The sequence below is a fragment of the Scyliorhinus torazame genome, chromosome 13 (assembly GCF_047496885.1).
Source record: "Scyliorhinus torazame isolate Kashiwa2021f chromosome 13, sScyTor2.1, whole genome shotgun sequence".
NCBI lineage: Eukaryota > Metazoa > Chordata > Chondrichthyes > Carcharhiniformes > Scyliorhinidae > Scyliorhinus > Scyliorhinus torazame.
The window spans coordinates 120,380,598-120,406,292 of NC_092719.1; the positions used below are offsets into that span (position 1 = coordinate 120,380,598).

Consider the following 25,695-nt stretch of genomic DNA (forward strand, 5'->3'; position numbering starts at 1 on the left):
CCAAGGGTAATACTCAGGTTCAAAACCCACCACGGCAGATGGTGGAAATTGAATCCAATAAATATCTGGTACCTAATTAACCACCTTCTCTGCTACTCATTTATCACCAATGTTCTATGGTATTCAATCATACCACTTTATAAATATTGAAATGTGTTTATTATAGGGTACAGCTCCAGGTTCAATTCCCAGCTTGGATCACTGTCTCTGACCATGGACCCTTAGTGTCCAAAAAAGGTTAGGTGTGGTTACTGGGTTACGGGTGGAGCTGCAGGTTTAAGGTTTAAGGTTTCCAAGGGCCAGTGCAGATCCGATGGGCCGAATGGCCTCCTTCTGCACTGTAAATTCTATGATTCTACATAGAATCATGGTTATAGCCCTGAAGGTGGCTATTTGGTCCGTGGCGCCTGTGCTGGCTCTCCTCCATGAGGGCAACACAGCTAATTCCACTCCTATGCCTTTTTTGTGTAGCCTTGAAAATCTTTCTTGGGTAGGGTATCTCTCCCCTCCAACCTCAACCATGGAGGGCTGCCCGGCAGTAGAGTGGACAAACCATGCAAAACCCTGTAGACTTTGGCGGGACCAGACGATCCGGCCTGCGGCCAATGGTGATCCGCATCCATCGCTGGAAAAGATGCCACAGGGAGCCGGAAAATCCTGGCCAGTATTCGTTACAGTTTCAAAATGGAACAGACATGGATCGGAATATTTTTCAGAGACTCCATTAATTGTACTTTTGTTTATTAGAATTAAACTGTGAAGTAACTGTGAATGTAGTTGTCAAAGGGCAGGTTCTAAAAATCCGGATAGACCTTAAATTACTCATGCCTTTTTACGTAGGGGCAGAAACAAAGCTGTTCAGCCCATCCTACCTGCACTCATGCTGGCTCTTCAATCTATCTAATTCAATCACATTTGTTTGCCCTTTCCTCATATTCTTTTATATTTTTCCTTTTTACATACTTGACACTATGATTTCATTCAGTTAGCAACTTTTCATTATTTGGTTCCATGCTAATCTCTGATTCTCAATCAATAGAACCCCTATGCTGGGCTGATCTAGAGCTGGATGGTCAGTAATCACTGGAAATTTTTAGATGATATAATTGAAATGCCAAAGGTGCTGCTAATCTTACCATTTCTGGTGATGGCATATCGCATTTGTCATAATCTGACTTGTAAGTTGAGTTCAAGTGACTTGGAGGAATTGAGGGTCTAGGAAGTGGATCAAGCTGGTGTACTGGAGAAAATAAAGACAAATAGTAGTCAGGAGAAAGATAATTTTATGAACCAAAACCTGCAATTCTGCACTAGCCTCTGACATAAACTACTCATTGTAATCCTATCTTTAATGTTGCATATAGGCAATGTTAGCCCCCTTGTGTGCAAGAACTTTTACAACTGTTATGTTCTGCCAAATGACTACAACCTGAGCATTGCTGAAAAAAAGGACATGTCAAAGTGTTTTGTCTTGCACTTATCAGGACTCTTAGCAAGAATACCGATATAAGGGGAAAACAAAAATTTATACTGTTTGAGAAGTGAATGCTGATTGGTAGGAAAGTGGACTCTGGTTGGTAGAGATGTAGAGTAAGAAGTCTTACAACACCAGGTTAAAGTCCAACAGGTTTGTTTCGAATCACTAGCTTTCGGAGCACAGCCCCTTCCTCAGGTGATTCACCCGAGGAAGGAGCTGTGCTCCGAAAGCTAGTGATTCAAAACAAACCTGTTGGACTTCAACCTCGTGTTGTAAGACTTCTTACTGTGCTCACCCCAGTCCAACGCCGGCACCTCCACATCATGGTAGAGATGTTGTCATGGGGAATGCACCAGTTGATGGTGACAGATTAAGTCAGTCAGCTTGATCCGGACTGGTCAAGGCATTATGCTGATAACCAATTTGAGATTCAGTTGGGCTCACAGTGTGGCGCATTTACATGTGCTGCAAGTTATATATATTAATACAGAGGGCCCTTTTTTTTGCAGACAAACACACATTGCGCCTGTTTCTGCTAAACAAAATAAGTGATAGCCATTCGCTGATTCATTCCCCAGGATAATGCCTTGACCAATTAGGTTCAATTAGCCTGATTTAAATTTCAAAGAGTGCTTGGCAATTATCTGTTAATCACAATTACTGCCATGGCAATGCCTCTATCAATCAGAGACCACTTGATAACCAATCAGTATTCACTTCTTATACAGCAGAAATTGCTTTCCCATTATACTGATATTATTGCAAAGTATCCTGATGAGTGCAAGACAAAAAGCTTCGACATGTCTCTTTTTCAGCAATATTTAAATGGTAGGTTGTTATAAGGGAGAACAGTGTTCAGCTACAGATACTTCTTGATAATGTTCTACAAATTTGTGTTATACCTTCAGTCTTTCTCTATGACAGTGTAGCTGTTGAAATTTCATAGAATTTACAGTGCAGAAGGAGGCCATTCGGACCATCGAGTCTGCACCAGCTCTTGGAAAGAGCACCCTACACAAGGTCCACACCTCCACCCTATCCCCATAACCCAGTAACCCCACCCAACACTAAGTGCAATTTTGGACACTATGGGCAATTTAGTATGGCCAATCCACCTAACCCGCACATCTTTGGACTGTGGGAGGAAACCGGAGCACCCGGAGGAAACCCACGCACACACGGGGAGGATGTGCAGACTCTGCACAGACAGTGACCCAAGCCGGGAATCGAACCTGGGACCCTGGAGCTGTGAAGCAATTGTGCTATCCACAATGCTACCGTGCTGCCCTACATGCGTACAAGATTATTTTACATGATTGTGATTATTCCAATTGATGTAAAGTTTCTCTAAATAGTTTTAAAAACAATAATTTATAGGATGTGGGTGGGCCAGCATTTATTGCCCATCCCTACTTGCCCTCCAGAATGTGGTGGTGAGCTGCCTTCTTGAACCGCTGCACAGTAGGCAGTGTATGTACACCCACAGTTCTGTTAGGGAGAGAATTCCAGGATTTTGACCCAGCAACAGTTAAGGAATGATGATATATTGCCAAGTCAGGGTGGTGAGTGACTTGGAGGGGAACCTCCAGGTGGTGGGGTTTGCTGCTCATATCCTTCTAGGTGGTATTGGTTGTGGGTTTGGAAGGTGCTGCCCAAGGAACCTTGGTGAGTTACTGCAGTGCATCTTGTAGATGGTACACACAGCTGCCACTGGTTTGTGGTGATGGAGGGATTGAATGTTTGTGGAAGGGGGAGCAATCAAGCGGGCTGCTTTGTCCTGTATGGCGTCAAGCGTCTTGAGTGTTGTTGGAGTTGCATTCATCCAAGCAAGTGGAGAGTATTCCATCACATTCCTTACTTGTTCCTTGTAGATGGTGGATAGGCTTTGGGAGACAGGAGGTGAGTTACGCGCTGCAGGATTCCTAGCTTCTGACCTGCTCTAGTAGCCACAGTATTTCTATGGCTAGTGCAGTTCAGTTTTTGGTCAATGGAACCCCAGGATGTTGGTTGTGGGGGATTCAGCCATTGAATGTCAAGGGGCGATGGTCTGATCCTCGCTTGTTGGAGATGGTCATTGCTTGATATTTGTGTAGCGCAAACATGACTTGTTATTTATGAGCCCAAGCCTGGATATTGCCAAGGTTTTGTTGCATTTGGACATGAACTGTTTCAGTATTTGATGAGTCGTAAATGGTGCTGTGCAGTCATCTGCAAACTTTCCCACCTCTAACCTTACGATCGAAGGAAGGTCATTGATGAAGCAGCTTAAGATGGTTGGGCTTAGGACACTACCCTGAGGAACTCCTGCAGTAATGTCCTGGAGCGGGGATGATTGACTGCCAACCTCACAACCATCTTCAGTTTTGTTGATGACAGAGCATGAATACATATTTGAACACTGTATTTGACACTGGTGAAATTCTATCAATTGTTACATCTTGACCATCAACGTACAGATAGGACTTTGCTGAATTGTATGTGTGAATACTTTTCTACCACTGACCATTACAATCCCACAAATAATTGCCCAGTTTAGTAATTACCATTGTTTGATGAATCCATATTGTTTTCACAATTCAATACAGGACTGGCGGTAGGTAGAGGTGGGCGGAACATCTCAGGTGTTTCTGGCAAATAACTTGGCAAGCTAGTAGGCTGAGCAATGAAAGAAGCTGCAGGCTTCCCTGTTAAAAAGACAATTTTAAGATTAATACTATAACCATGCTTAAAAACAATAAAGCTTACCATGCAGATACTGATGGACATTTTACCACTCACTATCCATACGTCCTGTAAATAGTATAGAATAAAAGTTTCTTCAATCCCACCGTATAAACTCATGGTAGCACGGTACCATAGGAGCAGCAAGGTAGCATACTGGTTAGCACTGTGGCTTCACAGCGCCAGGGTCCCAGGTTCGATTCCCTGCTGGGTCTCTGTCTGTGCGTCGTCTGCACATTCTTCCCGTGTCTGCGTGGGTTTCCTCCGGGTGCTCCAGTTTCCTCCCACAGTCCAAAGACATGCAGATTAGGTGGATTGGCCATGCTAAATTACCCTTAGTTTCCAAAAAAGGTTAGGAGGGGTTATTGGGTTCAGGGGATAGGGTGGAAGTGAGGGCTTAAGCAGGTTGGTGCAGACTCGATGGGCTGATTGGCCCCCTTCTGCACTGTATGTTCTATGATCTGTTCTGCCGAGAAGGACAAGGGCAGCAGATGCATGGGAACTCCCACCACCTGAAAATTCCCCTCCATGTCGCACCATCCTGACTTGGAAATATATTGCCGTTCCTTCACTGTCATGGAGTTAAATTGCTTGGACTCCTTAACCAATGGTATTATAGCTACACCACATGGTATGCAGCGTTTCAAGAAGACAGTTTATGACACCCTTCTCAAGGGTAATTAGGAATGGGCAATAACCGCCGCTGAGCCAACGACAGATTAACCTAACACTCGAATGCTATCCCAGCTGATAACAAATCACTGAGAGCATTGAATTTCTCCAGTAATTCTTTACCAATCACACATTCAAAGAGTAATCAATATTTATAAGATTCTGTATGCTGACACAAGACATGGTGCCAAAACCCTCCATGTACTGGCTTCGCTTTTAATAATCCCAGATATTAAATGTTCAAGGAGCCTGAAATGGTGTCATTTTGATAATCGGTGGAAAACGCATTGACAGTATTTAACCAGGGCTGCCTGTAAGAGTTATGGCAGCTGATTGGGGGAAAGAGACCCCCATATCCACCGCCCCCCCCTCTCCCCACAAAGAAATTCTCAGTATACCTGGCTAAGTGCTCACGTAAAGATCAGCTGCCTCATCAGGCTGGAAAGTAGAAACTAACGCTTAAACTTTAAGTAACTGAAACTACTGTAGCCACCTGAGTTGGCCACTTCCCGACTTAAAATGGAGAACCGCAAAGGCTGAAGGGAAATTCAGCCAACACAGGCCAAGACCAGCAAATACAGAAATCATGTTATTGAAACCTGTAAGGAACCAGACAGCACTGAAACCAGCAGCCATCTACATAGTAATGCAGCAGCCATCTACATAGTAATGTGCGATTCCAGGGTACAATGGCAACAGTTAAGGTAAATAAAGCCAAGCCAGACTCCTCGGCGCCAGCAGGAGCCAAGACAAAGGAAGGCCAACGGACATTTAGGGACCGCCCAACGATCAGGGAACCGCTCCAGCATTGGAGAAATCGATCCAAGTGATCAGAAAGTAGTCCAATCACTTGGAACCAGGTACGGGGTCCGCCCCGAAGGGCGGGAAGCCCCTGGGGACTATAAAGTAAAGCCCCCAAGTTCAAATCGTCCTTCTTTGGCAGGATCACTCAGCAACTTGAATCAACCCGTGAGAGTGACCTGTCCAAGCTGCCGCATCAACCAAGGAAGTCTCCAGTCAACGCTCGCTACGAGACAGGCGCTCCTAGCTACAAGTCCATACCAGCTTTTGAATCCTGCAGACTCAGGACCTGAACGAAAGGCCATTTGTTCCCCTGACCTGGTGGGCCAGTCCGAAGCTAAGTATAGACCTTTTAGTGATAGGAATAGCCTAGAAAGTAGAGTTTATGCATGAGTAGTGATTTACTGTGTATAATAAATGTGTTTTGATTTGAATCTTACTAATTGGTGTGTTGAGTTATTGATCATTACTTGAACTTGAACCTCGTGGCGGTATCATAAAGATACCTGACGACTCGAGAGCAAAGGTTATAAAACAGAGCCAATTGAACCAACCAAAAGTTAGCAACACTACCAAAGTGTGGGAACTGATGTTCATAAGGCTAATCATGTGTAGTATTTCCATAATCCCTCCAGACAGGTTTACACTTCTGAAATAATAACAAATAGCTCCTACCAAAGTCATAAATTAAATCAAGTTAATGGTGACAAACATGACCCTGGCTGAGCCTTCGACATGGTTAACTTTGAAATTATGTTCTAATTCATCGTTATCCAGCAGGGATTAACGAACAAAGGACAAAGAACAATACAGCACAGGAACAGGCCCTTCGGCCCTCCAAGCCTATACCGGTCATGATACCAACCTTTGCCTAAACCTTCAGCACTTCCTTGTGCCGTATCCCTCTATACCCATCCTATCCATGTGTTTGGCTAAGTCTGGCACACGATGAGGATGCATTGACTCTCCTCAGGGCCTTCTCCCATAACCCGATTTTCAACTCTCCTCCCAACTCTTCCTCCCACTTCCTCTTCACCTTCCCAATTGGGACCCCTTCCAACTCCATCAGTTCCTTATATATTTCCGAGACCCTCCCTTCCCCAACCTCTGTTTTAGACATCATCACCTTATCCTGTAGTCCCCTTAGTGGGAGGCGAGGAAAGCTCGGGACCTGCCTCCGGACAAAATCCCGCACCGGCAGGTACTGGAACCCATTCCAACCCGGCAACTCAAACTCCTCCTCTAGCTCCTCCAGGCCAGGGAAACCCACCTCAATGAAGAAATCCCCAAATCTCTCAATCCCTGCCGGCTGCCACCTCCTGAAGCCCCCATCCAGCACCCCCAGAGCGAACCGGTGATTATCACAGATCGGTGACCACACCGTCGCCCCCTCCAGTCTCATGTGCTGCCTCCATTGCCCCCATACTCTCAGGGCTGCCACTATCACTGGGCTTGTGGAGTAGCTAGCTGGCGAGGACGGCAGAGGTGCCGTTAACAAAACCTTAAGACTCGTGCCTTTGCAAGATGATATATTGATATATTGGCCGCCCAGTAGTAATTAATAAAGTTCGGAAAGGCCAAGCCCCCCTCCCCGCGCCCCCGCTCAAGAAGGACCTTCTTCACCCTTGGGGCTTTCCCGGCCCATATAAAACCCGAGATCGCCGCATTAATGTTCCATAAAAATGCCTTGGGGATGAAGATTGGGAGACACTGAAACACAAACAGCAATCTCGGGTTGACTGTCAATTTCACAGTCTGTACCCTCCCCGCCAATGACAGTGGGAGCACGTCTCACCTACGGAAGTCCCCTTTCATTTGCTCCATCAACCCGCCCAAATTAAGTTTATGAAGCTGACCCCAGTCCCTTGCCACTTGAATACCTAAAACTCCCTCCCACCACTTTGATCGGCATCTCCCTCAGTCTCCTCTCCTATCCCATTGCCTGGATCGCAAAGACCTCACTCTTGCCCATATTCAGTTTGGAACCTGAGAACCGACCAAATTCCTCCAGTATGCCTGCAATTCCCCCAACGGGTCTGTTATATAACAGGAGCAAGTCATCCGCATAGAGCGAGACCCTATGATCCACCCCCTCCCTCACCATCCCCCGCCAAATGTTCGGTGCTCTCAACGCCATTGCCAAAGGTTCTATGGCCAGGGCAAACAGTAGTGGGGAGAGTGGACACCCCTGTCTCGTCCCCCAACACAGACTAAAATACTCTGATCGAACCCAGTTTGTTCTTACATTTGCCACCGGTGCCCGATATAGCAACCGGACACAATCCACAAATCCCTGCCCAAACCCAAACCTGCCCAGGACATCCCACAAATACTTCCACTCCACCGATCAAAGGTCTTTTCTGCATCCATGGCCATCACCACCTCGACCTCGCGTCCCTCCGCAGGCATCATTATTACATTTAGGAGTCGCCTAATGTTTGGACGTCAGGTGCCGTCCCTTCACAAATCCCATCTGGTCCTCCCCATTACCCCCGGAACACAATCCTCTATGCGTGTGCCCAAGATCTTTGCCAACAATTTCACATCTGCATTTAACAGGAAGATTGGCCGATACAAACCACAGCTCTCCGGATCCTTATCCCGCTTCAAAATAAGGGAAATCGATGCCTGCGACAAGGTTGGGGGGGGCACTCCCAGCTCCTTTGACGCATTAAAAGCCTTTACCAGGAGCGGCCCCAACAGCCCGGAAAACTTTTTATAGAACTCCACTGGGTATCCGTCTGGTCCCGGGGCTTTACCCAATTGCATCGCCCCCAGCCCGTCTATAACCTCCCCAGCCCAATTGGGGCTCCCAACTCCTGATCTATTCTCGGAAACTCCAGCCCCCCCAGAAATTGTTTCATACTTTCCTCCCTGGCTGGGGGTTCCGATTTATATAATCCACTATAAAATTCCCGAAACACATCATTCATCCCTGGCGGATCCAAAACCACCCTGTATCTCTCACTTTCCCAATCTCGCTCGCCGCCTCCGGTTTCCTCAGCTGATGCGCCAGCATCTTGCTGGCTTTTTCCCCATATTCATACACCGCCCCCTTTACCCTCCTCAGCTGACCTCAGCCTTACTTGTGGACAGGATCCCAAATTCCAGCTGCAGTCTCTGACGCTCCTTTAAAAGCCCGTCTTCCGCGTAACTCCTGTCCATCTGTAAAATTTTGCCTACAATGCTGTCCAACTCCGCCCGCTCAGCATCCTCCTTATGGGCCCGAATTGAGATGAGTTCCCCCCTCATAACCGCCTTCAATGCCTGCCAAACCACTCCGGCCGAAACTCACCCGTGCTATTTGTTGGCAGAAGAGATTGCTATATGTGTCAGGATTGGTATAATAAAGATGTCTCGAAGTATTCTAATAGCACAGGTCAAGGGCAAACCAGCAGGCAAGGGGTTAAACATATACCAAGGGAAAACCAGCAAGCAAGGGGTTAAAGTCACCCACATTGGAAATAATTTAATCATCTCACAGAACATTTGAATATGAAAAGGGAAGCACAGGAGGCCCCAGTCTCAGGATCCGTTGTCCAACACATTCGTACCTCTTCTGGAAGTTAAATATGTTAAGCACAAACCCATGAGATTGTAAGGAAACATTGTATTCTTTAATCATTTTCCCATTACGGGGACCAGAAAATGTGCATACTGATGTTCCGAATGATTCAGTGACGTCAATACCTGCTTGTGACTCCAAAGAACTTTAAATATATATGCATGTAATTCTGACTATGATCAGAGCTGACGTTTGCGAGCTGCAGGGTGGTCGCGGGGTCTGTCTCTCCTGTGTGCACACAGTTGTTCCGAATTAAACAAAGTTTTACCAACACCACGTGGTCGAGAACGGACTGAGGTTTTTCTTCTCTCCAACAGTTGGCGTAGTCAGGGCAGGAGATCAACACAGGACGACCGGCGACTGTGTGGCTCCAAATCGGGTGAGTGTCTTTTAATCTACCACCCATAGTTAGGGAGCGATTCCACGTTAGTCGTTGGCCGTCCGTAAGTTGCGATCTTAAAGAACAAAACGGAGGAAGAGTCTGACCGCGTGAGGTGAAGTAAAAATCGTTGGGGGTAACCGGGGTGTCGGATTGGGTAGTTAAGTTAAGGAAAACTTGCTAAGGAACTTGCTTTGGAGATTGAAGTGCCTGGTCAAAAGTAAAAAACCATAGGACAAAATACCACGGGTGAAAGAGTTAGAAGGATCTCACCTAGTGTGAGAAAGGAGTAGCCGCAGGAGTAACCGCGAGAGGGTTGAGCCGCGGAGGAGGAACCCCGCAGGAGTGGTGTGTGTTTGTGAGAGAGTGAACGGCAGAGATGGCCGGATCAGATAAAACAGGCAGCAAGAGCAAGGTCGAGCAAGATAGATGGGGGCCCGAGGGATCGATCGTGCAGATGATTGTAACCCACAATAGTAAATTAATTACAAAGATGAGGGAGAAAGGATACAACCCAGACACACCCGCGGCTGAGCAGAAGGCCTGGTGGGCAGGCCAAACCAAGAATAAGTATGAGAAGGGAGTAATAATTGCAACTGCAATTTTAAGGAACATAGGGAGTAAAGAATTACAGGAGGCAAGAGTAGCAGCTGTAAGACACGCACAGGAAGGGAGCAGGAGAAAACCGCAGGGCGGATGTGTGACCCCGACCGCACCACGTGTCATGGAGAAGGATTGCATCCGGATCCAAAACCCCAAGGCGGAGATTAAGGTAATGGTCAAGGTACTTAGTCAGACCGTGTAAGTTTGAATAAATCGCCGGGGGAAATCGGGGTTTAAAATTGGGGAAGGGGATCCACAGTAAATCCTGTAGTGATTGTAGAAAGCCTGAAATAAGACTGACAAAGCTGCGACGTGCATCCTGCGAGGGTTATAGGCGGCCCACATCTGTGAGGTAGAAGTCCTCGAGGGGGGTCGTAGAGAGCCTCATTCCGAGGAGAAGAACGCAAGCTGAATGGTGGAAGGGTCTCGCTACTAGCGAGGAGGAGTAGCCACGAAGGGTCATTCCGCGAGAGGGTTGAGCTGGGGGGGGGGGGTGACCCACGAAAGGAGCAAGGATAGAAGTGTGCGACTTGCTGAGATGGCCAGAAATACTAAAACAGGCAATAAGACAGGGAATTTACAATGGGGACCGCAGCTGAGCAAAAGGCTTGGTGGTCGGGTCAGACCAAAACAAATTGCGGTCCAAAGTTACAAAATAGGTCGCTCTAAATAAATTCATTTAGAGAAGTGAGGAATAACCAGCAAGGTATAAGAGCAGCAGGGAGACAATGAGACAGAAAGAGGCAGAGAGTCAGAGAGAAGGCAGAGAGAGAGTCAGAGAGACCAAGCCAATGGAGATATAGATTGGGAAATCTGTCTTTTGTGTTAAAAAATGAGGGGACCTAAATTAACAACTCAGAAATGGTTGGAATCATCTTCTGACTGCATATGTGAAATAAATTGGGAAATGATTGGTTTTAAGGAATATAAGGTTAAGGAGCAGGATAAGCTGTAAAGCAATTGTTCGAGTGCGAGTGTGGTGATTCTGGGGTAGTGGAAGAGCCCCTGTGGCTTCAGAAGAGTTTAAACTTACTTTATATTTTTGGGAGAGAATTTACCTTTTCTTGGAGTTTTATTTACAGTTTTGAAGAAAGAAAAATGGAGACCACCGTCCTTCACATTGTGTTTTCTTTGCAAATTCAAACTTTTATTGTCCAGTTGGTTGAGACGAATGAAAGTATAATGCTTTGAATTCCTTTCGTTGAGTGGAGATCTCGGTGGATGAATATGTGTGTTTAATAAGAATTTGTGAACTTCCTCTGGTGCTCATAGTTTTTTTTAAATGTTGTGTTTTGCAAAACGAAGTTGCACATCAATTCAGAGGTACACACGGTGATGTACCGTCAATTACCACGAGACGAGAATGGTGGAACAATCGAGGCTTTATTGAAAAAGATGTTGTACCTCCTGTAGCTGGAACCAGAATGGCTGCAGCACCGGTGGGCACACACATTTATACGCCACCTGCTGGGCGGAGCCAGCAGGCAGGGATTTACCATCATACCTGTAATATACGGGCAGTGCCGTAATACATACAATATACCACTAATGGTGTTTACCACATTCACCCCCTGTTAAAGAAAGAGTCCGGCGGGGGTGACGGTAACATTACAAATTAAGTCTGTCGGGGGCTTTGACCCTCCGCCGCGATCGCCTCAGTCCTGGTGGTGATGCGGGTGCCGACCTGGTCACCTGCGACTCCAGGAGCGTGTTGTCCTCGTCTTCGTCACCCCTAATTGGATCCAGTGGGAGAACGGATCCTGCTGGGGTGGGGGCTGCGGTGAGGGTCGCTGAAGGGAGGGTGAGTGGCGCAGGGGTGAATGAGGCAACCGGGGGGGGTGGGAGGAGCGGTGTCAGGTCGGGGGTCGTGGATGGAGATCCAGCGGGTGCCAGGTCCTGGAGGGAGACGGTGTCTTGGTGCCCATCAGGGTGTGCCACGTAGGTGTACTGCAGGTTTGCATGTAGGAGGTGGACTTTCTCGACCAGGGTGTCCGATTTATGGCTCCGCACATGCTTCTGGAGGAGGACGTCCAGGAACTGTCAACCATGTTGGGAGCGAGACCCCGGAGGTGGACTTCCTGGGGAAGGCAAATACACATTCATGAGGGGGCTCATTAGTGGCGGTGCAGAGGAGCGACCGGATGGAGTGGAGCGTGTCGGGGAGGACCTCCTGCCAGCGGGAGACCGGGAGACTTTTAGACCGTAGGGCCAGCAGGACGGCCTTCCAGACCGTCCCGTTCTCCCTCTCCACCTGCCCGTTTCCCGGGGGTTGTAGCTGGTCGTCCTGCTCGAGGCGATGCCCTTGCTGAGCAGGAACTGACGCAGCTCATCGCTCATGAAAGAGGATCCCCGATCGCTGTGGATGTAGGTGGGGAAACCGAACAGAGTGAAGATGCTGTTCAGGGCTTTAATTACCGTGGCAGAAGTCATGTCGGGGCATGGGATGGTGAAAGGGAACCGGGAGTACTCATCAATAACGATGAGGAAGTACACGTTGCGGTCGGTGGAGGGGAGGGGCCCTTTGAAGTCCATGCTGAAGCGTTCAAAGGGGCAGGAGGCCTTCACCAGGTGTGCTCTATCTGGCCGGTAGAAGTGCGGCTTGCACTCTGCGCAGACTTGGCAGTCTCTGGTGACGGTCCTGACCTCCTCAATGGAGTAGGGCAGGTTGCGGGCCTTGACAAAATGGAAGAACCGGGTGACCCCCGGGTGGCAGAGGTCATAGTGGAGAGCTTGGAGTCGGTCTACTTGTGCGCTGGCACATGTACCACGGGACAGGGCATCTGGGGGCTCATTGTGCTTCCCCGGGCGATACAAGATATTGTAGTTGTAGGTGGAGAGCTCGATCCTCCACCTCAAGATCTTGTCATTTTTGATCTTGCCCCACTGTGAATTATTAAACATGAAGGCAACCGACCGTTGGTCAGTGAGGAAAGTGAATCTCCTGCCGGCCAGGTAATGCCACCAACGCCGCACAGCTTCCACAATGGCTTGGGCCTCCTTCTTGACAGAGGAGTGCTGAATTTCAGAGGCATGGAGGGTGCGGGAAAAGAAAGCCACGGGCCTGCCCGCCCGGTTGTGGGTGGCGGCCAGAGCGGCGTCCGATGCATTGCTCTCCACTTGAAAGGGGAGGGACTCGTCGACCTCATGCATCGTGGCCTTGGTGATGTCTGCCTTGATGTGGTTGAAGGCCTGGCGGGCCTCAGTCATCAGGGGAAAAACTGTGGACGCGATGAATGGGCGGGCCTTGTCCGCATAATTAGGGACCCACTGGGCGTAATAAGTGAAGCCGTAACTACAAGGCCGTCACGGCCTCCCAACACATGGAACTCGCCGTCCAGGAATTTTTGGAGGTTTGCGTTGTGGTCCTACTGATCGTGGCCGCAGATGGTGACGTTATCTAGGTACAGGTAGGTGGCCCGCAGCCCGTACTGGTCAACCATTTGGCCCATCTCTCGCTGGAAGACCGAGACCCCATTGGTGACACCGAAGGGAACCCTAAGGAAGTGAGAGAAGCCACCATCTGCTTCGAACACAGTGTATTGGCGGTCCTCCGGGCGGATGGGGAGCTGGTGGTAGGCGGACTTCAAGTCTACTGTGGAAAAGATTCGATACTGCGCAATCTGATTGACCATGTCAGATATGCGTGGGAGGGGGTATGCGTCGAGCTGCATGGGCCGATTGATGGTCTGACTGTAGTCAATAACCATCCTGTGCTTCTCCCCAGTTTTCACGACCATTACTTGAGCTCTCCAGGGACTGTTGCTGGCCTCGATTATCCCCTCCCGCTGAAGCTGTTGGACCTCCGACCTGATGAAGGTCCTGTCCTGCGCACTGTACCGTCCACTCCTAGTGGCGACGGGTTTGCAGTCCGGGGTGAGGTTCACAAACAGGGAAGGTGGATCGACCTTAAGAGTTGTGAGGCCGCAGACGGTGAGGGGGAGCAGGGGTCCGCCGAATTTCAAAGTCAGGCTTTGGAGATGGCACTGAAAATCCAGGCCGAGCAACAGGGCAGCGCAGAGATGGGGGAGGACGTAGAGCCGGAAGTTGCTGAACTCTACGCCCTGGACGGTGAGGGACAGTACCCCCAGATTTCAATGGAATGGGATCCGGAGGCCAGGGAGATTTTCTGGGTGACGGGGTGTACCGGGAGGGAGCAGCGCCTTACCGTAGTGGGGTGGATGAAACTCCCTGTGCTCCCGGAGTCAAAGAGGCAGGTCGTCTCGTGTCCGTTGATCTTCACCGTCGTCGTAGCGGTCGCGAGGTTGCGGGGCCAAGACTGATCCAGGGTAATGGAGGTGAGCTGCGGAAGATGCTGGGAGGTCCCGGGCTGATAAGCGGTGGCGGAGGTAGCAGTAGGCGGCGAATGGCCAGACGAGCAGGGGTCCTGAGGCGCGGTCCAAAATGGTGCCGAAGATGGCGGAGCCCACGGGGCACACATGGCGGGCGGCATCAAAGATGGCGGCGCCCACGGGCCGCACGTGGCTAGCGGTGGGGAAGATGGCGGCGCCCAGGTGCCGCACGTGGCTTGCGGAGGGGAAGATGGCGGCGCCCAGGTGCCGCACGTGGCTTGCGGAGGGGAAGATGGCGGCGCCCCCTGGGTTGCACGTGGGGGGTGTAGAAATGCCGGGCCTGGAAACAGCGGCGACTGACCGGGCCTGGCAAACGGAAACAAAGTGCCCTTTCATCCCACACCCGTTGCAGGTCGGGCAGCGCTCCCTGGGGTGTTTGCTTTGTCCACAAAAATAACACTTGGGGGCCCCCCAGAGTTGGCTGGCTGCCACGCGGCGCAAGCTTGCGGTGAGCTGGAGTCGGCAGCTGGTGGGGCCCACGATGCCCACGAGGGTGCTGCGTGGTCGGGGGTGTAGAACTGCAGGTTACGGGAGGCCACTTCTAATGAATTAGCAAGTTGCCTAGTCCCCGCGAGATCGAGCGTACCCCCTTTCAATAGTCGCTGGCGGACGTACGTAGACTTCATGCCCGTGCCATAAGCGTCTCTCATTAAATGTTCGGTGTGTTGGACTGCCGAAACTGCCCGGCAGTCACATTTCCTACCGAGGATCTGTAGGGCCCGTAAGAAATCGTCCAGAGTCTCCCCGGGGAGTTGCCGTCTCGTAGCCAGGAGGTGCCTGGCGTACACTTGATCCACCGGTTTAACGTAATGTCCCTTCAGGAGCGTCATCGCTTCAGAGTAGGTGGGCGCATCCCGGATGAGGGGAAAAATGTCAGGGCTCACCCGTGAGTAGAGAACTTGGAGCTCCTGTGAGTCCGAGGGTTGTTCAGTGGCTACTCTGAGGTAGCCTTCGAAGCAGACTAGCCAGTGGTCGAAGGTGGGCGTGGTGTTGGCTGTGTGAGGGCTCAGCTGAAGGCGATCAGGCTTGATGAGGAAATCCATCTTTTAAAATCTTGTTCAATAAATTGATGTACCGTCAATTACCACGAGACGCGAATGGTGGATCAATCGAGGCTTTATTGAACAGGATGTTGTGCTTCCTGCAGCTGGAACCAGAATGGCTGCAGCGCAGGAGAGCACACACCTTTTTTATGCCGCCTGCTGGGCGGAGCCAGCAGGCAGCGATTTACCATCGTACCTCTAATATACGGGCAGTGCCGTAATACATACAATATACCACAGTTAAAATGAGATTTAAAATGGGGTAAGTATTTGAAGGTTCTTTAGAAAATCAGGAATAATGATTAACATTGTGGAAGTTATTTAGACAATTCTCAGGAAGTAAACAAAAAGCAAAATCAAAATGTATAAAGTGGGATTTGAAAATGATTAGTTTGAACTCGTCATAGTCTTGGCTGCTCTTTAAAAAAACGGAGAGAACAAAGGAATCTAAATTGAAATGCGAAGGCTAGGCATTCTGTGTGGACTGAGCCCATGTGCTCCTTTGTTAGAGGCAGCCATAGAACATTACAGCGCAGTACAGGCCCTTCGGCGCTCGATGTTGTGCCGACCTGTGAAACCACTCTAAAGCCCATCTACACTATTCCCTTATCGTCCATATGTTTATCCAATGACCATTTGAATGCCCTTAGTATTGGCGAGACCACTACTGTTGCAGGCAGGGCATTCCACGCCCTTACTACTCTCTGAGTAAAGAACCTACCTCTGACATCTGTCCTATATCTATCTCCCCTCAATTTAAAGCTATGTCCCCTCGTGCTAGACATCACCATCCGATGTACCTACATTTAAAAACTTTGTTCTGTGTGTTCCAAATTTGTAGAGATTTCAGTATTTTCAAATGAAATGAAATGAAATGAAAATCGCTTATTGTCACAAGTAGGCTTCAATGAAGTTACTGTGAAAAGCCCCCAGTCGCCACATTCCGGTGCCTGTTCGGGGAGGCTGGTACGGGAATTGAACCGTGTTGCTGGCCTGCCTTGGTCTGCTTTAAAAGCCAGCGATTTAGCCTGCAAACTCACGACACATCAAATTTACTGATCGGGGATTTTCATATAGTGAAGACTATGGATTTTTAAACTTTCTTTTAAGATTACACAGGGCGAAAGGAAGATCCCAGTAGAAAGGAAGAAAGCCAATTTAGAGATGCCAAAACCCCAGACCATAAGAGGGGTTAGGCAAGCACTGGGGACTATTCGACTACTGTAGGGCCTTTGAGCATAAGTACTGTGGTGAATGTATTATGGTAACCATTCACTACTGTATTACATTGTACTATGCTGTTGCCCATGTGGGCTCCACCTATGGACCATTGTACTGTATTACGCCGCTTGTATTATGTTGGTGCCCTAGTGGGCTCCGCCCCCTTGAGGGGAGGTATATAGAGCAGCTGTCCTGTAGGCGGCTCTCAGTGCAGAGCAGTCGCAGGCAGGCACTGTTCTAGTTGATTAAAGCCTCTGTTCACTTCAACTCTCTGTCTCGTGTGAATTGATGGTCGCATCAATTTAATCAACTGCAACATCACGATGGAAGCAGCCCTCAAACCTGACCGACTGGAACTCGACCGGCAGGCCGCGGAAGCCAAAGGAATTTTTTCACACTGGCTCCGATGTTTCGAGGCCTACCTCCTCGCCCTCCATCACCGACGAACAGAAGCTGAGCCTCCTCCACACCCAGGTGAGCCATCGAATCTCCGTGCAACTCGAGGAAGCGACCACAGACGCAGATGCGCTGGCGATGCTGAAGCGTCAATACGTGAGGCCAATGAACGAAGGGTTCGCGCGGCATCTCCTCACCGCTCGCCGCCAACGCCCCGGGGAATCGCTGGAGGAGTACCTACGCGACTTCAAAGTCCTCGCGTGAAGCTGCAACTACAAGGCCGTCACGGCCTCCCAACACATGGAACTCGCTGTCCAGGAAGCCAATGTGGCTGGAGTCCGGTCCAACTACGTCAGACAGCGCCTGCTCGAGAAGGGCGCCCTCGACTTAGAAGAGACGGTAAAACTAGCCACCTCCCTAGAAGTAGCTTTCCAGAGCCTCATTGCTTTCCCCTCCGACCACGCGACCTCCTCGTGGACTCCCGACCAGAGAGTACCCCAGATCTGTGCTGCGCGGCTGCCCTCCCATCCCGGGGGGCTGCCCTGCTACTTTTGCGGCCAGAGCCAGCACCCCAGGCAGCATTGCCCGGCTCGGAACGCGAACTGTAGCGACTGCGGCAAGAAAGGACACTTTGCCAAACCTTGCCTGGCCAGGTCCAAGTCCTCCAAATCACAGGCCCCACTCTCAGACTCACAGGCCTGCAGACCCCGCAGCGTAGTGCGTGCCTGCCGACTCCGCCCCCTTCGGACGCGTCACCCGCCTCGTGTTGTCCATGGGGGCAGCCATCTTCGACTCTACACAACACGTGCGACTCATGGGGGCCGCCATCTTGGCCGCCATCTTCACCGCCGCCCGACACGTGCGACCGACGGGGGCCGCCATCTTGGCCGCCACCTTCAATGCCGCCCGACACGTGCAACTGACGGGGGCAGCCATCTTGGGACCACCCCACCTCTGACCACGCCAGTTATCTGCAACTTGGCACGGTCACCATTGACCAGTCTCGTCCAAAGCACCTCAGGAACTCCATGATGCCCGTCCGGGTCAATGGGCACGAAACGCCCTACCTGTTTGACTCCGGGAGCACGGAGAACTTTGTTCACCCAGACACGGTAAGGCGCTGTTCTCTCCAAATCTCCCCGCATTCCAAACAATCTCCTTTGCTTCTGGATCGCACTCAGTGCAGATCCGGGGGTACACCGTCGCAAACCTCGCGATACAGGGCGTCAAATACGCTAACTTTAAACTATATGTACTCCCCAATCTCTGCGCTCCTCTTTTGTTAGGACTGGATGTCCAATGCAACCTTAGGAACCTGACCCTAAAGTTCGGCGGGCCCCTACCCCCCTCACATTTTGTAGCTTCGCGACCCTGAAGGTCGACCCTCCCCCGCTATTCGCGAATCTCACCGCCGACTGTAAACCAGTCGCCACTAGGAGCAGGCGGTACAGTATCCAGGACAGGACTTTTATCAAGTCAGAGGTCCAGCGGCTCTTGCGGGAAGGGATCATCGAGACCAGTAATAGCTCCTGGAGAGCCCAGGTGGTGGTCGTCAGGACCGGGGAAAAGAACCGGATGGTTGTAGATTACAGCCAAACCATAAACTGGTACACGCAACTCGATGCGTAGCCCCTTCCCCGGATAGCAGACATGGTCAATCGGATCGCACACTACCAGGTGTTCTCCACGGTGGATCTGAAGTCCGCATACCACCAGCTCCCAATCCGCCCGGAGGACCGCCACTATACGGGCTTTGAGGCAGACGGCCGCCTCTTCCACTTCCTCTGGGTCCCCTTCGGCATCACCAACGGGGTCTCGGTCTTCCAAAGAACGATGGACCGAATGGTGGACCAGTACGGGCTGCGGGCCACATTTCCGTACTTGGACAACATCACCATCTGCGGCCACGACCAGCAGGACCACGACGCCAACCTTCAGAAGTTTCTCCAAACCGCCCAAGCCCTCAACCTCACTTATAACAAGGAGAAATGCGTTTTCCGCACAACCAGACTAGCCATCCTCGGCTGTCGTGGAAAATGGAGTTCTAGGGCCCGACCCCGACTGTCTGCGTCCCCTCCTGCAACTCCCCCTTCCCCACTGCCCCAAGGCCCGGAGGTTGCCCTCGCTGCCACCCTTAACCAGGCAGGCCAGTAGCATTTTTCTCCCGTACCCTCAACGCCTCTGAAATTCAACACTCCTCAGTCGAAAAAGAAGCTCAAGCCACCGTGGAAGCTGTAAGGCATTGGAGGCACTACCTCGTCGGTAGGAGGTTTACCCTCGTCACCAACCAACGGTCGGTAGCCTTCATGTTCGACAATTCACAGCGGGGCAAGATCAAGAACGATAAAATCTTGAGGTGGAGGATCGAACTCTCCACCTATAATTACGATATAGTGTATCGTCCTGGGAAGCTCAACAAGCCCCCAGATGCTCTGTCCCGCGGCACATGCGCCAGCGCGCAGGATGGCCGACTCCGGGCCATCCACGATGACCTCTGCCACCCGGGGGTCACCTGGCTTAACCAATACATCAAGGCCCGCAACCTGCCCTAATCTACCGAGGAGGTCAGGGCCATGACCAGGAACTGCCAAATCTGCGCTGAGTGTAAGCCGCGTTTCTATCAACCGGATAAGGCCCACCTGGTGAAGGCATCACGGCCCTTCGAGCGCCTCAGTATCGACTTCAAACCCCTCTACCAACCGCAACACATATTTACGAGTACTCCCGCTTCCCCTTTGCAATCCCTTGCCCCGACATGACCGCGGCCACTGTCATTAAGGCCCTACATAGTATCTTCACCTTGTTCGGTTTCCCCACTTACGTCCACAGTGACCGGCGCTCCTCGTTTGTGAGCGACGAACTGCGTCAGTACCTGCTGGTAAGGGCATCGCCTCGAGCAGGACAACCAGTTACAACCCCCTGGGAAACGGACAGGCGGTGAGGGAGAACGCAACGGTATGGAAGGCCCTCCTCCTGGCCCTACGGTCGAGGAATCTCCCAGCTTCCCACTGGCAGGAGGTCCTCCCCGATGCGCTCCACTCTATTAGGTCACTTCTTTGCACAGCCATGAACGAGACCCCTCATGACCTATTTGTTTTCCCTAGGAAATCCACCTCCGGGGTCTCGCTTCCGTCTTGGCTGAAGACATTGGGGCCCGTACTACTCTGGAAACACGTGAAGAGCCATAAGTCCGACCTCCTGGTCGAGAGGGTCCAGCTCCTTCACGCCAACCCCCAGTACGCATACGTAGCTCACCCTGACGGCCGACAAGATACAATCTCCCTCCGGGACTTGGCACCCGCAGGATCCCCTACCATCACCTACCACCCCAACCTACACCGAATAGCGCCGCCGCCCCTACATGGCCTCCACACCCCCTCCTATACCCACTTCCCCCATCGCCGACCGACAGGGATGAAGCTCTAGAAGAGACGCTCCCGGAGTTCACACCTGTGCCTGCATCGACGGGTTCAACACCCATGCCCGCACCGACGAGTTCGACACCCATGCCCGCTGCGAAACCAGAGCTTAGGCGATCGCAGCGCACGATCAAGGGGCCGGACAGACTCAACCTGTGAGCCCTTCACCCCTGCCGGACTTCAGGGGCGTCATTCTCCGACCCCCCAGAGGGTCGGAGAATGCCCGTTGGCCGCCGTGAATCCCGCCCCTGCCCCCGCGAAGTCTCCGAAGGGAGAAAAGTCGGCGGGGCGTTAATGGCGCCGCTGCCGCGGAGAATGTCACGGGTCTGCGCAAGGCAGCCGATTTTCGGCCTGCCGATATTTTCCCTTCAGGATGGGCCGAAGTCCCGTCGACGTGATGACCGTTCACGTCGACGTGAATCAAACCTCCTTTTCATCGGCGTGACCCGGTGCTCCAGGCTCACGCCGACCAGCGTGGAGGTGAGTGACGGCCTGGGGGGTTGGCTCTGGGCAGGAAATGGCGTGGCCGCAGACTGATTGTGTGAGGAGAGGTGTGTCTCGGCTTGTGTGTGTGTGTGTGCGGCGGGGGGGGGGGGGGGGGGGGGGGGGGGGGGGGTGGTTAGAGTAGGCTGGGCTCCGGGGGAGTGCCGGGAGGGGGTCCGTGCTGGGGTGGAGGTTGGGGGGGGTCCGTGCTGGGGTGGAGGTTGGGGAGGGGGTCCGTGCCGGGGTGGAGGTTGGGGAGGGGGTCCGTGCCGGGGTGCAGGTTGGGGAGGGGGTCCGTGCCGGGGTGGAGGTTGGGGAGGGGGTCCGTGCCGGGGTGGAGGTTGGGGGTTGGGGGGGGTCCGTGCTGGGGTGGAGGTTGGGGGTGGGGGGGGGGTCCGTGCTGGGGTGGAGGTTGGGGGGGGGGGTCCGTGCCGGGGTGGAGGTTGGGGGGGTCGGTGCTGGGGTGGAGGTTGGGGAGGGGGTCCGTGCCGGGGTGGAGGTAGGGGGGGGGGGTCCGTGCTGGGGTGGAGGTTGGGGGATGGGGGGGGTCCGTGCTGGGGTGGAGGTTGGGGGGGTCCGTGCTGGGGTGGAGGTTGGGGAGGGGGTCCGTGCCGGGGTGGAGGTTGGGGAGGGGGTCCGTGCCGGGGTGGAGGTTGGGGAGGGGGTCCATGCCGGGGTGGAGGTTGGGGGGGGTCCGTGCTGGGGTGGAGGTTGGGGGTTGGGGGGGGTCCGTGCTGGGGTGGAGGTTGGGGGGGGGGGGTCCGTGCCGGGGTGGATGTTGGGGATTGGGGGGGGTCCGTGCTGGGGTGGAGGTTGGGGGTTGGGGGGGGTCCGTGCTGGGGTGGAGGTTGGGGAGGGGGTCCGTGCCGGGGTGGAGGTTGGGGGGGGTCCGCTCTGGGGTGGAGGTTGGGGGATGGGGGGGGTCCGTGCTGGGGTGGAGGTTGGGGAGGGGGTCCGTGCCAGGGTGGAGGTTGGGGAGGGGGTCCGTGCCGGGGTGGAGGTTGGGGAGGGGGTCCGTGCCGGGGTGGAGGTTGGGGGTTGGGGGGGTCCGTGCTGGGGTGGAGGTTGGGGGTTGGGGGGGTCCGTGCTGGGGTGGAGGTTGGGGGGGGGTCCGTGCCGGTGTGGAGGTTGGGGGGGGTCGGTGCTGGGGTGGAGGTTGGGGAGGGGGTCCGTGCCGGGGTGGAGGTTGGGGGGGGGGGTCCGTGCTGGGGTGGAGGTTGGGGGATGGGGGGGGTCCGTGCTGGGGTGGAGGTTGGGGGGGGTCCGTGCTGGGGTGGAGGTTGGGGAGGGGGTCCGTGCCGGGGTGGAGGTTGGGGAGGGGGTCCGTGCCGGGGTGGAGGTTGGGGAGGGGGTCCGTGCCGGGGTGGAGGTTGGGGGTTGGGGGGGTTCCGTGCTGGGGTGGAGGTTCGGGGTTGGGGGGGGTCCGTGCTGAGGTGGAGGTTGGGGGGGGCTCCGTGCCGGGGTGGATGTTGGGGATTGGGGGGAGTCCGTGCTGGGGTGGAGGTTGGGGGTTGGGGGGGTCCGTGCTGGGGTGGAGGTTGGGGAGGGGGTCCGTGCCGGGGTGGAGGTTGGGGGGGGGGTCCGCCCTGGGGTGGAGGTTGGGGGATGGGGGGGGTCCGTGCTGGGGTGGAGGTTGGGGAGGGGGTCCGTGCCGGGGTGGAGTTTGGGGAGGGGGTCCTTGCCGGGGTGGAGGTTGGGGAGGGGGTCCGTGCCGGGGTGGAGGTTGGGGGGGGTCCGTACTGGGGTGGAGGTTGGGGGTTGGGGGGGGTCCGTGCTGGGGTGGAGGTTGGGGTGGGGGTGCGTGCCAGGGTGGAGGTTGGGGGTTGTGGGGAGTCCGTGCTGGGGTGGAGGTTGGGGAGGGGGTCCGTGCCGGGGTGGAGGTTGGGGGGGGTGTCCGTGCTGGGGTGGAGGTTGGGGGTTGGGGGGGGTCCGTGCTGGGGTGGAGGTTGGGGAGAGGGTCCGTGCAGGGTGGAGGTTGGGGAGGGGGGTCCGTGCCGGGGTGGAGGTTGGGGAGGGGGTCCGTGCCGGGGTGGAGGTTGGGGGGGGGGGTCCGTGCTGGGGTGGAGGTTGGGGGTTGGGGGGGGTCCGTGCTGGGGTGGAGGTTGGGGAGGGGGTCCGTGCCGGGGTGGATGATGGGGAGGGGGTCCGTGCCGGGGTGGAGGTTGGGGAGGGGGTCCGTGCCGGGGTGGAGGTTGGGGGTTGTGGGGGGTCCGTGCTGGGATGGAGGTTGGCGGGGGGGCGGTCCGTGCCAGGATGGAGGTTGGGGGGGTCCGTGCTGGGGTGGAGGTTGGGGGTTGGGAGGGGTCCGTGCCGGGGTGGAGGTTGGGGAGGGGGTCCGTGCCGGGGTGGAGGTTGGGGGGGTCCGTGCTGGGGTGGAGGTTGGGGGTGGTCCTTCCTGGGGTGGAGGTTGGGGGGGGGGGTCCGTGCCGGGGTGGAGGTTGGGGGGGGGGTCCGTGCCGAGGAGGGTGATGGGAGGGCAAGTGAGTTGGTCCACCTGGCCAGGTGCCAGCCTCCAACAGTTGGACCCATGCGGTCCATGCCACCTGGCTGGGGGGAGGAGGGGATATGGGCAATGATGACATGTCGTCGTTCCCCTCCCCCCCACCAGGCCGTCATGTTTTCAGATCATCCAGCGATGTTGGCCGCCGTGGTGGCAGCCGCTCATGTCTATATTGCCCTGGATGAGGAGGAGGAGGAGGAGCGTGCCAGAGAGGCGGCGCAGGCTGCCGCAGAGGGGCAGGCGGCAGCCGCCCAGGCTGGAGGGACACCTGACCGACAGGACAAGGAGGGGGAGGAGGACGTCGCGGCCCCACAGCAACGGAGGCACCCGAGGGCGCCCCGTGTGTACCCGCCCCGGCAGTCATACCAGGACCTCACGGACCGGGAATGCAGGAGGAGACTCCGGATGAGCCGGGAAACCGTGGCACACATCTGCCACCTGCTGGCACACCTGTCACCGCGTGGCACTGGCGGGGGACACCCTCTCCCCGTGTCCGTCAAGGTTACGGTGGCCCTGAACCTTTATGCAACGGGGTCATTCCAGGCACCGAGTGGGAACCTGTCCGGCATATCGCAGACATCGGTGCACCGGTGCATCTGGGCAGTGACAGATGCCCTTTATGCCATGGCGCACCGCTACATCCGCTTCCCCGTGGACCGGGCCAGCCAAGATGCCGTGGCCGGGTTCCCCATGGTCCAGGGCGCGATCGATGGGATGCACGTCGCCGTGCGGCCAGCTGCAGATAACAGGGCCGTGTTCACTAATAGGAAGGGGACCTATTCGATGAACGTACAGGTGGTCTGCGACCACCGCATGATGATCCTGCACGTCTGCGCCCGTCACCCAGGCAGTGTACACGACTCATTCGTGTTGTCGCGGTCATCCATCCCCGGCATGTACGAGGGACGCCAACCCCGGCTGAGGGGCTGGTTGCTGGGCGACAGGGGCTACCCATTGCGATCGTGGCTGATGACGCCTATACGGAGGCCACGCAATGAGGCGGAGAACCGCTACAATGATGCCCATGTAGCGACAAGGGGAGTGATCGAGAGGTGCTTTGGCGTGCTGAAGATGCGTTTCAGGTGCCTGGACCTCTCTGGGGGCACCCTCCAGTATCGGTCAGATAGGGTCGGCCGCATCATTGTGGTGTGCTGCGTCCTGCACAACATAGCCCAGCAGAGGGGCGATGTGCCGCAGGCAGAGGAGGGCGGAGTGGAGGAGCAGCAGGAAGAGGCACAGTCCTCCCCAGATGAGGGGGATGGGGGCAATGGTCAGGGCAGACGGGGTAGACACAGGCGGGTGGCTGTCCACCGTTGCCGGCCGGCTGGCCCAGCGGGCACGGGACAGACTGATAGACGCCCGCTTCACTGACTAGATGGGCGTGGGAATCGGGTAGTATGGCCACAGACCGCACACCATGGCAACAGCCGACCACCCACACCACCCACCCATCCACCCACCCAGCACCCTCACCCCCCTCCCCAACCCCACCCACCCCACCCACATGCACACCCCCCCCCCCATTGCCGATCCACCGGCGGCACAACGGGCCGGGCTCACACAGTTGCGGGTGGACGCGTGTCTATCGCAGGCCATGGAGGATGATGACAACCCGCCCTGCGATGAGCTCCTGGCTCTACATCGTTGGACTATGTCTGACCCATGGCCACAGTACCACCATCCATCCGGACCATCCCTGCATGCGGCTGTGACACTGCAGCGCACGGTCCCGTCCTCTGCCCGGGGGATGTTGATGGCGGCCCAGGGGGAAGGGGGCAGACTCACCTGGGGCTGAGGTAAGACCACCCCTCACACACACACTTGCGCTCAACGTACATGACACGCCCGCACACTTTGGACAGAGCACAAAGGCAGCTTCGGTAGGTGTAACATTGACTTTAATAACCAAAGGAGTTCATGCACGTGCCCTAGCCCCTAAAACTCATCTGTGCCCTGCACCCGTGCCAACTTACTCAGTGTCTAATTGTTTGGCCTTACGGGCCCTTTGACTACGTCTACGTGGTTCCCCAGACGGTACAGCAGAACTGGAGGTGGACTCCTGTGAT

At 54.2% G+C, this 25,695-nt stretch overlaps 1 protein-coding gene across 1 annotated transcript in view; it reads right to left on the reverse strand.

Annotated features, from left to right (window-relative positions):
- The window catches only part of LOC140388258 (interleukin-1 receptor-associated kinase-like 2), a 133,262-nt gene that overhangs the window by 62,687 nt on the left and 44,880 nt on the right, over positions 1-25,695 (reverse strand). The window contains exons 3-4 of the mRNA XM_072472115.1: positions 4,021-4,161; positions 1,137-1,240 (exon numbers count right to left, since the gene is read on the reverse strand). Coding sequence (XP_072328216.1) covers positions 1,137-1,240; positions 4,021-4,161 — 245 coding nt within the window. The remainder of the gene's footprint in view (positions 1-1,136; positions 1,241-4,020; positions 4,162-25,695) is intronic.